General features: G+C 39.8%; 1 protein-coding gene across 4 annotated transcripts; it reads right to left on the bottom strand.

Annotated features, from left to right (window-relative positions):
• On the bottom strand, positions 3,595-15,626 carry GTF2A1L (general transcription factor IIA subunit 1 like). 4 transcript variants are annotated; one of them, XM_021390667.1, is made up of 9 exons: positions 15,369-15,626; positions 14,476-14,577; positions 13,778-13,901; positions 12,168-12,223; positions 10,885-10,978; positions 9,127-9,725; positions 7,429-7,692; positions 6,398-6,487; positions 3,595-4,508 (listed from the first exon to the last, which is right to left on the bottom strand). In XM_021390667.1, the coding sequence occupies exons 1-9, from the start codon at positions 15,387-15,389 to the stop codon at positions 4,401-4,403; spliced, it is 1,458 nt and encodes a 485-aa protein (XP_021246342.1). In that variant the 5' UTR covers positions 15,390-15,626; the 3' UTR covers positions 3,595-4,400. The 4 variants fall into 4 exon arrangements, with proteins under 4 accessions (XP_021246342.1, XP_021246343.1, XP_021246341.1 ...); XM_021390668.1 differs by having other exon boundaries at positions 9,220-9,725; positions 15,312-15,413; XM_021390666.1 differs by having other exon boundaries at positions 15,312-15,411.

Genomic DNA, 15,855 nt, shown 5'->3' with positions numbered 1-15,855 from the left:
ATTTCTTCAGGGGGAACCAGGGGAGTCCAGGAATAGTCAAGGTGCTCTTCAAGTTAACAGGTACTGTGATGATTGCAGATCTGCTTCCCTGCAGTATTTAAAGCCTCTCTGCCATCCCTTTTTCCTTTCTCTTTCCACTCCTGCCAGCTGTGCTGGCACTGCTGGGTTAAAGAAAGGAGCACTAAAATAGATGCCTCCCCTTCTTTTATCAACAGAAGCATCCAATTACACAGCCACATACACTTGGTTAAGAACAGCGTTCACCAAGCAATGGCTTGTAAAGACATCACCAAGAAGAATGGACCTGTTGAACCTTTGTTGCTAGCAAAGTCAGTTTACATTAAATCTCACCTGGAGCATGCAGGTACTTTATTAAAAAAAATTAACCCACATGCAGCCATGTATGATCTAGAAATTGTAAGAAAAGAAATGCAACAGCTGCAGAATGCCAAGTGCTCTACATAGTACTGTATTTTGTATATCAAATGCACCCACACGCGAGCCACATAAGCTGTTACGGGCCCCTACCAGCTCAGCAGCAGGATTGGTGCTGCCTTGTTTTCTCTCCAGGGACAACACAGTGCTCTAGCCACATCTGCCCTGTCTCTGGTGTAGCTGATGCCAGTGGCATTCAGGATGCCCTGAGGACTCCACAGCCCTCATTCCAACCTCATTCCCAGCTGTCAGAGCAGAGTAGTTACTTTGCAGTGATTGTTTTCCCATCTTTTTTTTCACCACACATTCTCTGAGGCTGAGATCCAGATTTGTGGCTGCATTCCCAATTGAAGTAAGAATTGAGCATTCCTTTGTTACTCAGCATAACAAAGGGGCTTAGTTATTGGCTCCTCCAGAAAAGCTCATAGTCCTGTGGAAAGAATGATACACAATAGCCAGGGACTGCAGATCAAGCCTCTTCACGGGTTACTTACCCTTGACAGGTTGGAGTCACCATCTCTCAAGTGAAGAGCAGACGAGCGCTCAGTCACCAAACATGGCAGTTTGCTTCACAGAAGGAAAAGCAAATGTGTTTTACCCAGGCTTGTGATTGAAGTTTTTGAATATTAGATAACATTCTGTAGATCGAACTTAAAATACCTAAAGACAGATCCTCAGTGGAGCAGTACTTCCTCCAGAACAAATGTAGCCTAACAGGTCCTTGAAAGGGCAGACTGTAGTTGCCAAAACACAGCACTGCAAATTAGATTTGCTTCAGACTAATGACAGTGATTCTTTGTGCTACTGACTGGTTTAGCATTAGCTTATAATTGTGTTAATTAGAAATAACATCTCCAACTCTCCCTAACCTTCCGCTTAATGCTGTGCTTTCAATCAGTATAACAGCTCCGTGTGTATACAGAACTGTACTCAGGAGCAGGTGACATACACATGGGGAACAAAGCAGGACTGAGAAGCAGAAGAGACTTAGAGCTGTGGTTTAGCAAGGAAAGAAGAATTCTAGATAAGACACCTCTTTATATGTATTAGATCCTGAGCTCAGCAGACAAGGAAACACAACTACTGTAGGATATTTACCTGTAAAAGGAACTGGGGAAAAAACAAGACAGGGCAAAACAGTGTGTCCAGTACACACCAACTGATTTACTTACATTGAAGTTCACCAGAGTGAAAGCTCATTTATAAATCTCAATTTTTTCAATACACAAAAATGAAAAAGTGAATAAAAACAATTTATTAGTTGTTTACATTCACACTAAGCTTCTCATGCAAGTTACATGTTATTCTATTTCATTATCTCTGGTAAGCTTCTGTTTATGGTGTAAAGTTTTAGACAGCCATTAATTGAAGCACCTTCAGTGGTCGTAACTGATATTACGTTGCACATACCTGACTCTATCTGCAGCAACATATTTGCTAGACTGTGAGCAGTGACAATCAAAAGCATTAGACCAAATGGTTAAGATCAAAAACACTCTGATCTGATTGCTGCTTAAAGCATAGGTTAAAGTAATTAGCTAACTGAGCTTACATTTCAATAAGGAACATTTTTTTCCAGTGTAAAAATTCCTGACTTCTGATATTTTGAGTTAGCTTTAAGTGTCACATTCAAAGTTGTCTTTGAATTCAGTCAATAACACTTTAAACAAAACATAAGGCAATTCTTGTGTGCTTCAATGAAAGGAAATGGAAGTCATCCCTAGTGTAGGAGTACAAGGAGCCCTCATAGATGATATAAGGCTCTGGACTGGGAAAACCATTGCAGGCACCCCCAGGGAACATCTGCAGAGCAGTTCTGTAGGAGCCAGAAGATCTGCTGCTAAAATATGCATTTAGCAGCCACTTTCTCTAATTTAGCAAAGGATCAAAAATAGAATGAGAAGTACCACCAACCCATAGATCTTACAAGTAGTTTGGAAAGACAGTAGTATTAAAAATACACTTTGTATTCCAGATGAGCAGTTTGTATAATAAGCGAACTGCAAAAAAAAAACACCCTGCAAAACATTAAAGCATGAAAAATGTTTCAAGAACAAAATACAAAGGCAGATCAGGCTAATAGTTAGAAGGCATGTAATAATTATGAATGGGGAAAGCTTAGAAGAGACGAAAGAAAAAAATCATTTCCTACTCCAATACTTGTATGTCATATCTCAGCAACCATTCACAGATGAACAAACTCTGTGAAGAAACAAGGAGAGGTGAGATGAGGTGTCACAAAGGTGACCAGAGCACTGGCTCCTCACCTTGATTTAGAAGCAGCCTTTAACATCACAACCAGAAGGACACAGCAGTTCATCTTTAGAACTAGCTGATTATCTGGTGCTCTTTGGCCACTTAATTTTACAGTAACTAGCAAAAAGAAGCCCTGTTCTCAGTAGAAACATTCAGGGACTGAATGGCGCGTATCCAGTCATGCCCCATGAATTTCTTTCCTGTGCTGCACACTCCCTGCTTCCAGGCTTACTCAGCCTGGGGAAGAGAAGGTTCCTGGGGGACCTTTTTGACTTGCCATACCAGAAAGAGGCCTACAGGAAAGCTGGAGAGGGGTGAGTGTGGTGATAGGGTTAGAAGGGGTAATGGCTTTAAACTGAAAAGGGATAGGAAGGAGACATCTCAATGTCATTAGCACAAGGCTTCCTATCATTATGAGCAAGGGTTGGTTTTCTTTCATGCCTTCCCCATATTCCTCCCCTCCAACTTTCTCATTAAGTTTCCTTCTCAAGGCTTCAGCATCCTCCCAGTAAGTAGGCAGAACCACAACGTCTCATATTGTCTTAAACTGTCTTCCTTCAGCAGATGCAGCCAGGGCAGAGGGTTGCCAGCCCCTGTGAGTGGCACTGCCACTGCCCTTCTCGCAGGATGATCCTGTTTCAAGTCAGGCTGACCAAGGCTTTACCATTTAACTTCTAATGTTGCCCTACAAGGAACAGGAGTTAGCTAGCAGAAAGCTACAGATATGAAGGGCTAGGGCCTGGACCTAAGGACACAGAGCTTTATATTTTTAGAGGAACAAACAGGCAGCTAACTTTCAGGATTGCTGGGAATGCAATTTCCGTGGCAGGGTGAGCTACTGTCACATGCGTGGCTTCTACACATTTCTCTAAAGACAGAAAAAAACCCTCACTGCTAGAAGAGTATGAGATGACTTTTTTTTATTACGTACAATTTGCATCATTCACAGCCTACTGGTCTGTAGTCATAGAACGTAGTGGATACCTGCAGAACCAAAGTTAAATGACTTCACATTGACAATGAAAATAATTCACATTCCAGTGTTAAAAATCACACCATTCATTGCATCCCAGCAGACAGAGAAGGTATAGAATAAGCAATAATAGTTCTCATATATTGAGCTCGAGGGTCTTCCACCCACATTTCCCAGCTTGCATGTAGAATACCTGCTTTTAAGCTGAAGCCAAAAAAACCCACAACTAATTAACAACAAAAAAGCAAAGGAAAAGGGGAGAAAAAAATACTCAGCTGTAACAACCACAGGTTTCACACTTGCACAGACGTTAAATCTCAGTCTTTAAAACTACACTGTTGTAAGCGATATTATTTATTTTCATATTTCAGGTCATACTCCAGCTCTTATTTACGAAAAAAGAAACAAAAGAAATGAAACTGGAACTTAATACATACAGTCACTTAGTATTCTATGGCTTTCTCTAATGACTTACTAACTCAACATTCTAGACTTTAAAGCTACTCAATTCAACAATGCTTTTTGACTGGAAAAGTAATGAAATAATCATAAAAGAGGAGACAACTTAGTAGCTAACAGTACTATTTTAATTTGCATGTATTAACACCACAGATTTTACATATTTTAGAAAATTGTGTGGGTTTTTTTTATGGCAAAACAATAGAAAGTCTAGTTGTTTAACAGATGGTTTGGAAAGGAATAGTGCCAGTCTTAACATTCATACTTCAGTGAGGTTTCACCACTCTGCATCTCCAATGGCTTTTGCAAAAACATACTCTTTACCACCAAAGGACATCACTCCATCTTTTAAGAAGAACTTCCATTTGTTTTTACTTCGATGTATCTGATGAAAAAAAAAACATTAGACCATCCATTAAAAAAAGGTTTAAGCACAAATTGGTTTGCAAAATTTGGTTTTCTTTTAAAATACTGACAGTTCCAAACATGTAAGATACTCTCACAAAATGCCACAAGTATTCAGTAAAGGCAGTGGACATCAATTGTTCATCCCAGATTCCTTGCCCTCTCCAGGCAATGACATCTTGAATCTTAGTCTTGTCACATTCTGATTTTTACATCTCCCTTTAAAAACACTAATTATAAGACAACACTCTTACCCCCTCATCTACATCCTCCAGAAGAGAAAGGTAGCTGCGTGAAAGCAGAAAAAATACAAGATATTATTGTACCATTTCCCAATATACTACACCTTCCAACCAAGTATGGCTAACTGCAATGCAGTCATTTCCTTCTCTCATGTGCATGGCAAAGCAATACCACAGGTACAAGGGATGGTAGGATAATGCTAAAAACAGAAGGATGTCGCTCGAAAAGCAAAAACTGCCATACAAAACAGTAAAGAAAGGTTCTACATATTATTTCTAATTATTATTTCTAATAAGGCCTGCAAAAAGATCCATACTACAGGAGGTTTGCATTTGATAGTAAAGAAGGAATTTTCAACAGCTCTAAAGATTTCCTGGATTATAAGCATCAGCCTACCTTCAAATTCAGGAAACATGGGGAACAGAAGGGAAAAGGACAGTCATTTTGCTTTTGGCATTCTTTTACAGGTAACAAGATAATTTCACAGGCAATCGTTTCCATCTATTTCCTTTTACACCTATATGTTTTATTAAATCTATGTCAGAAGAGGGGAAGTTACCAACACCTCCCTCAACTTCTCTAACTACCAATTTCCAAGGACATCTGATATTAAATTTCCTATAGACTTACACCTAGTGTGGAACTTTATATCAGTTTAAGAAAAAAACATCCAGCCAACTTTTCAACTCATTACATATAAAACTTGCTATAGATGTGAAATCCACTACCTATAGCATTCAAGGTATCAAATTAAGTTATGATGCTTCAAACCTTTGTGTACTAGTATCTTTGCAACAACACAGGCTCAATTTCCAGTGCTTTTCCCACACACATCCCTGCAGCTACACCTTCCAAAATAACTAGCTTCAGAAGCACAATCTGTTACACTTTAGAGAAGACGGTTTTCTTAGCAGCCCACTAAGAGAACACAGATCCCTTTAAGGCAGACCTAGCTGAACATACAAGAATTATCACAAGTCTCTTATGAAAGCATAAAAGCCAAGTGAACCTTTGCAAACTACTGGACATTTTATTCCACATTTGCTTTCAAAATAAGATACGCACTTGGCTTCGTCAGCCTTTAAGGTATAGACATGTAAATGTCCAAAACAAACCAAGTGCTCCATTTGATCTCTGAGAATTCAAAATAAGCCTACATTTTCAACATTAAATAAAACAGAGCAAAATGGCCCTTAGCAACTGTTTTGTTTTTCCGACAACAGAACTCGTGTACTAAAATCTTTCAAGAAGCACTTCAAAGACAAAACTAGGAACAGTACACACACTTCTTTTTCTGTTATCTATTTCAAAATCTTAATCCATGGCTGAAATGCAGCCATGCATCCATGGAGCTGTTTGTGTTACTTAGAAGTTAAAGAAACACATAAGCTTTAGCAGGTTTACAAATCTTAATTTTTAAACATTTGGCCTCTTCCTCTTTTCCCTTAATAGGCCCTTATGAACCCTCTGATTATCCTCATTTCAGAAAATAGCACACAAATCTTCAGCTGAATGATCTATTACAGCATTAGTTTTTCTTTAAAAGGCACTGAAAGCAGATCAAATATGGATTTGCTTAAGATATTTATAAAGATTAAGTGACAAAGATAGAACTATATTCCATACCTTGTCATACTGACAAACAATCACATTGTTGGTGTCAAACAGGTCTGCAATATCCAGGTCACTGACATCATCATCAGAATTTAATGGGTCCTAGAGATTAAGATTGCATAAGAAGTACTTGATACATTTTTGCAAAATGGTGTTGAATATACTTGACATTATACAAACAAGAATAATAAAGGTTAACATTCAAAGAAAGAAACAAGACCTAGAAACTATGAAAAACCATGTTGTACAAAGCTCATTTATAGGCATGTGAAGATGCTTATGTTCTCAAGAACTAAAGCATCCTTCCCCTGAAGAAAAAACAACACGACAAAACAAACAAGGTAAAACAAATCAGAACTGCTAAATGCCAAAGCTGTTCCTTGTAACTGGTATACTCATCAATTGCAACATACAGCAGTGATGGAGTTGATGCCCCATCCCTGGAGACTTTCAAGGGGAGGCTGGATCAGGCCCTGGGCAACCTGACCTAGCTGTGGTGCCCCTGTTCATTGCAAAGGAGTTGGACTAGATGGCCTTCAGATGTCCCTTCCAGCTCTAGGGATTCTATGATTTACTGAAGTTCAGATTCCCCAAGTAAATGCTCTTGTGAATCTCAAGAACACACACAAAAAGAGCACCTTCTCCTGGGAAACAAATACACTTGTATCACACTGTGCTGCTCAATTCCCCATGGCTCTCCAGAAGGAGAAATAAAACTAGATTTTTATCCTAATCTTACTTAAAACTAAAAGGACTTAACTCCAGTGAGGGCAGGCTTTCAGCAGAGAACTTTAACTCTGCTAATCAAATCTCTTAATTGATCCAGTAAACATATGACTTCTCAACACCTTTCATTTGTTCATAGCCCTCCTAACAAGCTCTCTAGTGATTCCTCAGCAGCATCTTCTCTTGAGAATAAGCACATAACTTAACTATGCCCTCTCTGCACTAAACTCCACAGGAGCTGTTGTATCCACCTCGAATACTGACCCGCTGGACCTACTTTATTGTAACATGCTTCACAAGGCTTGAAAGTAAGTTACCTCCTCAACAATGTCTGTTTGGGGATCTTCATTATCACAGCTGCTGCTGCTAGACTCGGAGTTTGAAATACTGTCAACTTCTTCATCATCTTCATTCTCCAGAATTTTCAGATCCTCTGATTCAATAATGTCAGTGAATTCATTCTCTTCTTTATCTTTTGTATGGAGTACTTCCTTGGGAGAACCATCACCAGTTCCATCTAGCTGAATTATGTCTTCAATGTCACTGCAGATACCCTTCTCTGACTGTAAATTAGACTCCACCTGCTCAGTAGGTTCCATATGACAAGAATAAAAAAAGACCAGAGACAGCTTGTGAATTAACACCACATAGCTTTCATTGTTCAATAAAGCCTGAGATTTTTGTTTAATAAGTGCCCTAAATCTTGTTCCTTTATGTGGGAGCTTTGAGTCCCGGCCTACTTGTAAACCCCAAGTAGGTCTGAAAAATCTTGTTCTGACATCTACCTCAAATGGAATCCATGTCAGATATTCCCTTAGTAACAAAGAAAGGCATTTTCTTAGACTTCTCTCTAAACACTATTGTACTCGAACAACTTCAACAACTTCTTTAGAAATATATTCATGCTGGCCTCTAGAATTTCTATTGCAAAGAAAATTCCAATAACTTAGAGTATTTCTTATTTTCAAAGAAAAGCCAAGATAACTCATCCCTCTCCCTCATCTTAAAGTGCTTTTTAAAATAAGATATAAAAAGATGAGAGTAAATACTTCAGTACTTCAAGTCACTGCTCATAAAAGCATTAGAATTTCTAAACAGGGAACTCACAGGAGCATAAAAGGGCTTTAAGCTTTCAGTGATCTTTCGGTTCACGTTCAATCTTTACTGTAGCACTAAATTGACATCCACATACAGTTTCTAAATCAAGAAAGTAAGACTTCATTTTGTCCTTCCATTTTTCATACAGTCTTCATCACCTTGCCCAAGCATAGAAAGTATCTTATCTTGCTCATCTATTTACAATCACTTTTCATTACTGTCACTGAATTTGTATTTAATAAATTTGCCTCAATCTCTTATAAACTTGTAATATTTGCAAATGATTGCTGGAACAAAAACTCATGAAGTCAGGACAAAGGCTTGTTAAATAAAATCATTTAAGTTTTCCAACACAGCTTTAGCTGGACTCCAGCTTGTCAGGATTTTCTCCCCAAGGAAATATATTTCCTTCCAGCAGATTCTCACTTATGAAATCTGACTTCTCATACTCAGCATGGGCTCTCAAAGTAACTTAATTGCTCTACATTATGAGTTAAAACTAAACTCCTTTGACATTCCAAAAGCAATCTGACCACAACTGGCCACTTTCCACAAGCAGATTCGCATCAGAAAGATCCTGTAGTTCTAAAAGCATCATTCACATCTGTTCAGAGGCCAAAAAAATCTCAAAAAGTGTCTATAGATCTATGAATACATTACAACTATCCAACAGTGTTTTTCAGATTGACATTCTGTTCAATCCAATTTTTTCAGCAGTACTAACCAAAATTCTAAATGAAAAAATAAGCAGTTACTCTGTTCAGAACAAGCTCAACAGTGAACTTAAAAGAAAATTACACTTTTCATTATCATTCAACTGCTTACAGTTGCATTTGATCACACCTCATTCAAAATTTGTTCTTTACACAACCATCTACAGATGCATTTTCAGCAGCTTAGAAATAAAAGGCTCCTACCTTGTCAGTGGGAGCCTCACTGTCCTGATCTTTCAGAGCAGTGTTATCATCTAAACTTTTGCCCCTTATAATTAGCTCAGTGATATCAGACACCTGCTGTTGCACCGATTCCTGAGCCTTCATGTCTAACAGCCCCTCCATGCCTGGCAGCAGCACACTGCCTGGGTTGTTTGCCAAGGATTCAGCAGGAGAAAACACTTCAGAGGATCCTGAAGTAAACACAGCTGTATGAAGATTGCTGTATTGGGATTTTTCTGTTAACTCTGCACGCTGATTCAACACTGCATTAGCTGCAATTTCCTGCTGACTCACTGCATGCTGCTGGAACAGCATAGTATTGGTGGAGCTCTCTGGGTGCTTATTCTGCAAGGCACTTGGTTGAAATACCACAGTCTGCTGGACTTCAGTCTTCTGGCTTTGCGACATTTTAGCAGTTTCCTGGACAGAAGATGTTACTAGTGTTGCACCGGTGCAAACATTTGTTTTCAGAATTGAAGGCTGGACAAAGGGCTGAAACACCTGCTGAAGAGGATGTTGCATACTTGCATCTCCTTGACCATGTGCAACCACAACCGGCATATTTACTTTAAAAAGCTGCCCTACAAAGAAAAGGGTGAAAAATTGCTTCATAAGGTTGAAAGACAGAGCCAATAGCAAATACCAGGTGTTGTGGTTTAATCCAGCAGGTAGCTAAGCACCACAGCCATTCACTCACTCTCCACCTTCCTGGCGGAATGGAGGAAGGAATTGGGAACAAATAAAAAAAGAGCATGTGCATTGAGATGAAAACTATTTACTAGGACAGAGAAAAAGAAGAGGGAAAAGGATAACAGTTGTGATCATTATATATAAAATATCTATTTTATACATATAAAACACAAGTGTTGCACAAGCAATTGCTCACCACCTGCCAATGAATGCACAGCCAATCCCCAAGCAGCAGCAGCCCACTTGATGAACTCCCCCTCCTTTTTTCCCCCCCTCTCCCCCAGATTTTCCTTCTGCATGATGCCACATAATACAGAATATCTCTTTGGCCAATTTAGGTCAGCTGCTCTGGTTCTGTCCCCTTCCTACAATTTGTGTTCCCCCAAACACCTTCCTGGCAGGGCAATAGGAGAAGCAGAGAAAACTGAAACATCCTTAGCTAACTAAGTTCCCAATTTAATATATACTTGAAACAGACATCCAGTGACATTATTGCTCAAAGAATGGCTGTTTAAGGAAAAAGTCAATCCATGACTGAAAATATCTTCCCACTCATCACAACCTAAGCAGTACAAGTAGATTTTGTACAGCACTACAGGTGATTTCATCAGTAAAAGAGGGTGACAAAAAAGGGTGACAGGTGCTAAGATTTCATTTGAATAAGATATCAATTCAATTCTACAGCACCAGATGATTGTTACCAGTTAAAAACAGAAAGACTGCCCCTCATACAGAACAAGGAGCTATTCATGCCCAGACTGACAAAGGCATGCATTTGCCAGCTGCTGTAAAACAAACAAACAAAAAAAAAGCCATCACCTGGCAGCCCATCTTAACTGATGTCACAAATATACACAATTGACACACCAACTGATCAACCTAATTACTTCCTCCATGCAGCAATTACAAGCTACAAAGGAAGAGGAGGATAAAGTATAGATGGGTAGAGCCAGTTAACTTCACATTTATTTTATCTACTGCACTCAGGACCATCTATATCCATATACAGTCAATGCACTGTAATGTGTTACATCTCCTCTTTAATCTTACCAGATGCTGTCTGCAGAGTCACTCCAGCTGGTACATGTATGGGATAAGCAACACTGGAAGGGAGAGTAAGAGTTGCACCCTTTTGTGAAGCACCCTAAGAAACACAAGAAGTTTATTTAGTAACAGCACAAACCTTATTCTCTTAGGGCCCTAATGTCACAAATAACATGCCCAGAGGAACAACAAATGAGAGCCTTTTTGTCATCACCGTTACTGAAGAGTTGTTTCAGATTTTTGATATATAGGCAGATAGAATTAATTGCAAAGATAATGACTTGCCCCAAGTGCTATTTTCCAGTTACCATATACTGTTAATTAACAAACCACTTTCCTGCAGACCCTCAATGAAGACATCATCCAGAACAATACCTTCCCACTCACAGCCACTTTTACCTAAGCTTATGCACACTGTACAGACTCCTCAGCTAGGCCTATGAGGATACTTGACACCATTCTCTTACCTCCTAGAAAGAGAAGAGTTGGATATGAAGTTCCCTTTCAAACTAGCTGTTCCTGGGAAATACACATTTTTAAATCAGGGAGCTCACATGTTACATAAACACCTTCCCAGTATTGTATTTCAACTTGACAGTCTCATTAGCTGGAGGCTCAGGAGGCACTCAATACATTCATTGTGCTCTGACAATACCTCCTTCCCCTACCCTACCAAGTTTTGCTGTGCCAACAGGTCAGAGCCTATCACTCCAAAAACACTCGCTTTTGTCCAATTTCTATGCCTCACGGATAACGCTGCTTCCAACTTGACTAGTGGCAGCATCTCCCAACCACACATTACTTACAACACTCAGTAATAAGAAAATTGGTTGTACACATGTACATTTTCAATACTACCAATCCAAAAGCTAAATCTCTGCAGCACATTTTCCAACACATTTCTGGCCGCACTGCTTGCAAAACCAACTGGTACATCCCCACCCTTTTTCACTGCTTAGACAGCAACAGAGCTCTCCCTCTGTGAACTCTGAGCTTTTGTATGATTTCCAACCAAAAAATAAAAGAGTTAGACATGACACACTGAGTTGCTTCAGCTGTGGATTCTCTGCCAACAAGATTCCTGCTCCCGTGCCTATCATACCATGTTGTACAGATAAAATAGTTATGAGAAATACGAACTTTTTCAGTCCCTAAATGTTAAACTAAATCATCTATGCAAGGGAAATACTTCATATTTGCCTCCCACAAGCCTGTTAACAATTGACAAATTTAAGTATTTAGAATTCAGAATAATCAAAACAGGAAAAAAAGGTACTACAGCTACATACCAGGTCTGCAGCCATGAAATGCTGAAAACCTCCTCCGGTTGGGATAACCAAAGAAGCTATTAAAAGGGAAAGGAAAAAAAAAAGCTTATTTAGAAAGAATGTCTCAGAAACAGCTGAACATTCAGTTCTTTACAGTATGCAGCCCTGAAACTAAAGGAATCTAACTTCAGTTCATACTCATTAGATGAACAAATAAGCACATCTAGATAAAGCTGCTGAATATACTTCCTTTTATATTGCTTCAAGCTTATGCTGTGCACAGGGTGTCAGGTTATCCCTTGATTTGTGAAAGTTGTGTTTTGCTAAAAGCTGGTCCTGGAGATTTTGTTGTAAAGATATTTCTATTCAATGAACTTAAGAAGTTGCAATATAAAAGCTAAGGATGCCATTTATATTTATACATATGACCAACCCACATAAAATGCACTGCCTTGGCAACATGAAGAAAACATATAAGTTGTTTTCTGCTCCAGCAAATATCGAATGCTGCCAACAGTAGGATGGGTATACAAAAGCATTAATACTGACTTAAAAGACAAGTGAAATGGAAAGCTTCCGCAAACTTGAAGCACAAAAGAATTTATGCAGCCCTAACTATTTTGAAAACATAGGACAATTCAAATCCTACTAAAAAATAAACAAAAAATTAAAAGTTCACTGAATTCAACAGATTTTATTGTGTCCTAATATCAGCAGCCTTTCCAAAACATAGGATTAACAAAGTAAAGTTAATTAAACATAAAGCTTCCAATAGCAAAAAAAGCCCAAACCTATCTCCCCTTTAATAACATAGGATAAATAAAGTATCTGTCTCCAGAAGCAGTCCTTTTAAATAAGACTGTAAAAAAAAACAGATGGAACATACCCAACTAACCTGGAAACATTCTCCATGGGCACATGCATTATGACTCATTTTCATTAATGAACCACATATTATTTTCATTCTTTGTTGGTAAAGGTCTTTGTCCTCTCTCATCAGGATAAGCCTCAGCTGAGTATTTCATTCTACCATGAGATCACCATAGCGGTCAGGTGGACCACTGAAGCCTTAATCAAGAAGACTAAGTCCTGTGGACTGAGCCTGTGTGAAAGTCACATTCTTTGTGACTTTCTGAATGCTGTTTTTAGGACAACTAACTGAAATGACAAACCAAAAACTTGCACTCCGTTTGAGCAAGGGCTTGAATTTTAAGATATTCAGAACCAGACTCAACTCCAACGTGACAGAAGAGCTCCAGGGCACAAACATGTCACATAACCCCCAGCACAGATCGTGCCACACATTATAAGGGATGCAAAATCTTAACACATCTGGTGAAAACTGAACGTTTACATTTCCAGACAAGAGGCAAGAAGACTAAAACTCTCCTCATGTTTCCCTGCTAGAAATAAGTGGCAGATAAAGTGCATCTAGACATACCTGTATGGTTTTAATCAAAGTTTAATTTTTCCTTTACTGGTTTAGCTCTGCTTTCAGAGCAGAGACATACTGTCCCCCATTATGCTAGATATATACAAAACCATTGCAAACGAAGACCAGGCATCTTCAAGTCTTCCAAAAGATTCTTAGATCACTGAGCTATATTTAAACTGCATTTGCAGAGTCTGACCTGTTGAAGCCTGCAAAACATGATGAAAACTGTGTGGCAACTGTAGAGTTAAGTGTGAAGAATGGTGGCTATGCTTGAAGAAGCCTTCTGTTGCTTTAGACTGCATCACCTTGGTTTCCCAAAGCTGCAAAGAGAACATGAAGGTCAACTGACACCAGCTTTAAAACCACATCTTATATGTAAATCAGGTATTTCCAGTTTTTCCAAAAGTAGAGAATCATAAAGCATTCTGAGATAGAAGCTACCCACAAGGATCACCGAGTCCAATTTAGGGCTCCACATCACCCAAAACCCAAACCCTATGGCTGAGAGCACTGTCCAAACACTCCCTGAACTCCAGCAGCTCAAGGCTATGTCCACTGTCCTAGGCAGCCTGTGCCACGTCCACCACCCTCTAGGGCGGGACCTTTCCCTAACCCCCACAACCCTCCCCTGATGCAGTGCTCAAGGTGAGGCCACACATGGCAGAGTGGAACAACCCCTTCCTTCAACCAACTTGCAGTGCTGTAAACTGCACTAGACTAATTTCCATCCAAAAAACATGGCTACAATTGCTACTAGATTTTGACTTCCAGAAGCCCCATGCAACATTCACAGACTATTTATAAATCTAAGCTAGAGCAAATGTTGACATGTTTTAGAAGACAGAGAAACAGATAAGTACACAATACTTATTATGGCATGGAAAACAAACAAACCTCCTTCAGGTTTCTCAAAACCTTTTTATCTACTCCCTCTGCTGCAAACAGGTCCTGGATACTTTCAATCACATCTTCAATAATGGACTTGTAGAGTTTAGGCTATGCCAAAAGAAAAAAAAGTTTTCAAATTAAGAAAATATTTGAAGTGATAGCATAAAGTCTAATCTGGCCGCATAAACTACTGACAGAAATTGCACAACATGAAGTAATCAGTTTAATACAAGTATTCTGCCTGGCCTATGCAAGTCTAACAGAAACGCAAGCCCATTTGTTCCTTTAAGCCTGCAAAACCCAAGCTTGTTCTCCTCGTTTGAGACAACAGCATGATGCTCTATAGTTGCTAAGTTATGGTAATTTTAACTGTTTAGTTATCAGTATATATCAATTCAACCTATATTACAGTAGGGCTCTAACACATTTTATTACTTCATCCTTGTTGTCTTGGAGAGCAGACCAGCCACATGCAAACTTCAAGATGCAGCCATTCAGATCAAAATGGCAGCTAGCAAGCTTTGGGCAGTTTAATGTTTACTGATCTCAGCAATCACTACCACCTGAACAGCAGCTGATACAAGGCAAAAGGTGAAGTTATGGCATTTAGGAAACCTCAGAAGTTAGGACACCAAGACTTCATTAAGCACAGCTTTACAGCAAGGACAGCTATTTATTACACTACACCTTAGGCAACAACTCTATAAAGCAACTAAAAAAATGCAAGCACTATTTTCAAATTAGCAAAAAAAAAAAAAAACCGGTGACCAGGCGGAGGGCACCCTAGGTGGCCCCGGCCCGGCTCCCCGAGGGCTACCCGGTCAGCACCCGCCCCACCAGACCGGGGGAAGCCGCATTTCCCCGTCCTCCCGCTTTGAGGAGCGGCTGGAGCCCCTCACCACGGGGTTTCCGTGAGCCATGGCGGCAGCCGCCTGTACTCTCCCCGTCCGCCTTTAAAAGGCGCCGTTGCCATGGCGACGCGGCCTGGTAACCGCCGGCACTATCCGAGCCTGGGAGACATGGCGGGCTTGGAGCAGACAGGGCTAAGCAGCACGTAGGGACCTGCTTTCAAGGAGGGAGGTGGAAAGCTAGAACTACCCACTGTGACCGGCCAGTGCCATTAGCTCCTCGCGAAGGAGGAATTAAGCAGTATCTCCAGTAGCTGCTGGCTGGAGTAATGACTGTTTTGTGAAGCTGTGCTGCTCTGCAGTTATTATTTCTCTGGCCTTTGGGGAGGACTTTATGGGTTTTTCCGTGCCTTTGGCTCCTGTTGATAGTCACACAATAATCATGTGGGAGAAAGCAGTGAGGGATGTTCAGAGCAAGTGCTGCTTTTACTCACCTAAAAATACGCTTTGTGTTTTGCTAATGTCTGGAGAAGAAAAA

Source organism: Numida meleagris, chromosome 3 (genome assembly GCF_002078875.1).
Source record: "Numida meleagris isolate 19003 breed g44 Domestic line chromosome 3, NumMel1.0, whole genome shotgun sequence".
NCBI lineage: Eukaryota > Metazoa > Chordata > Aves > Galliformes > Numididae > Numida > Numida meleagris.
Note: the sequence above shows the minus strand (reverse complement) of the source record. Positions and strands in the feature narration are given on the sequence as shown.

Bases quoted from the DNA above. Each gene is read 5' to 3' on its own strand.
- GTF2A1L (XM_021390666.1), bottom strand. From the start codon at position 15,389: ATGGCTCACGGAAACCCCGTGGTGAGGGGCTCCAGCCGCTCCTCAAAG. The intron at 12,224-13,777 runs GTCAGACTCTGC...CCCTTTTAATAG, and splicing joins TGTTTTGCAGGCTTCAACAG to CTTCTTTGGTTATCCCAACC. The intron at 6,488-7,428 runs GTAACTTACTTT...CTTAATCTCTAG, and splicing joins AAACAGACATTGTTGAGGAG to GACCCATTAAATTCTGATGA.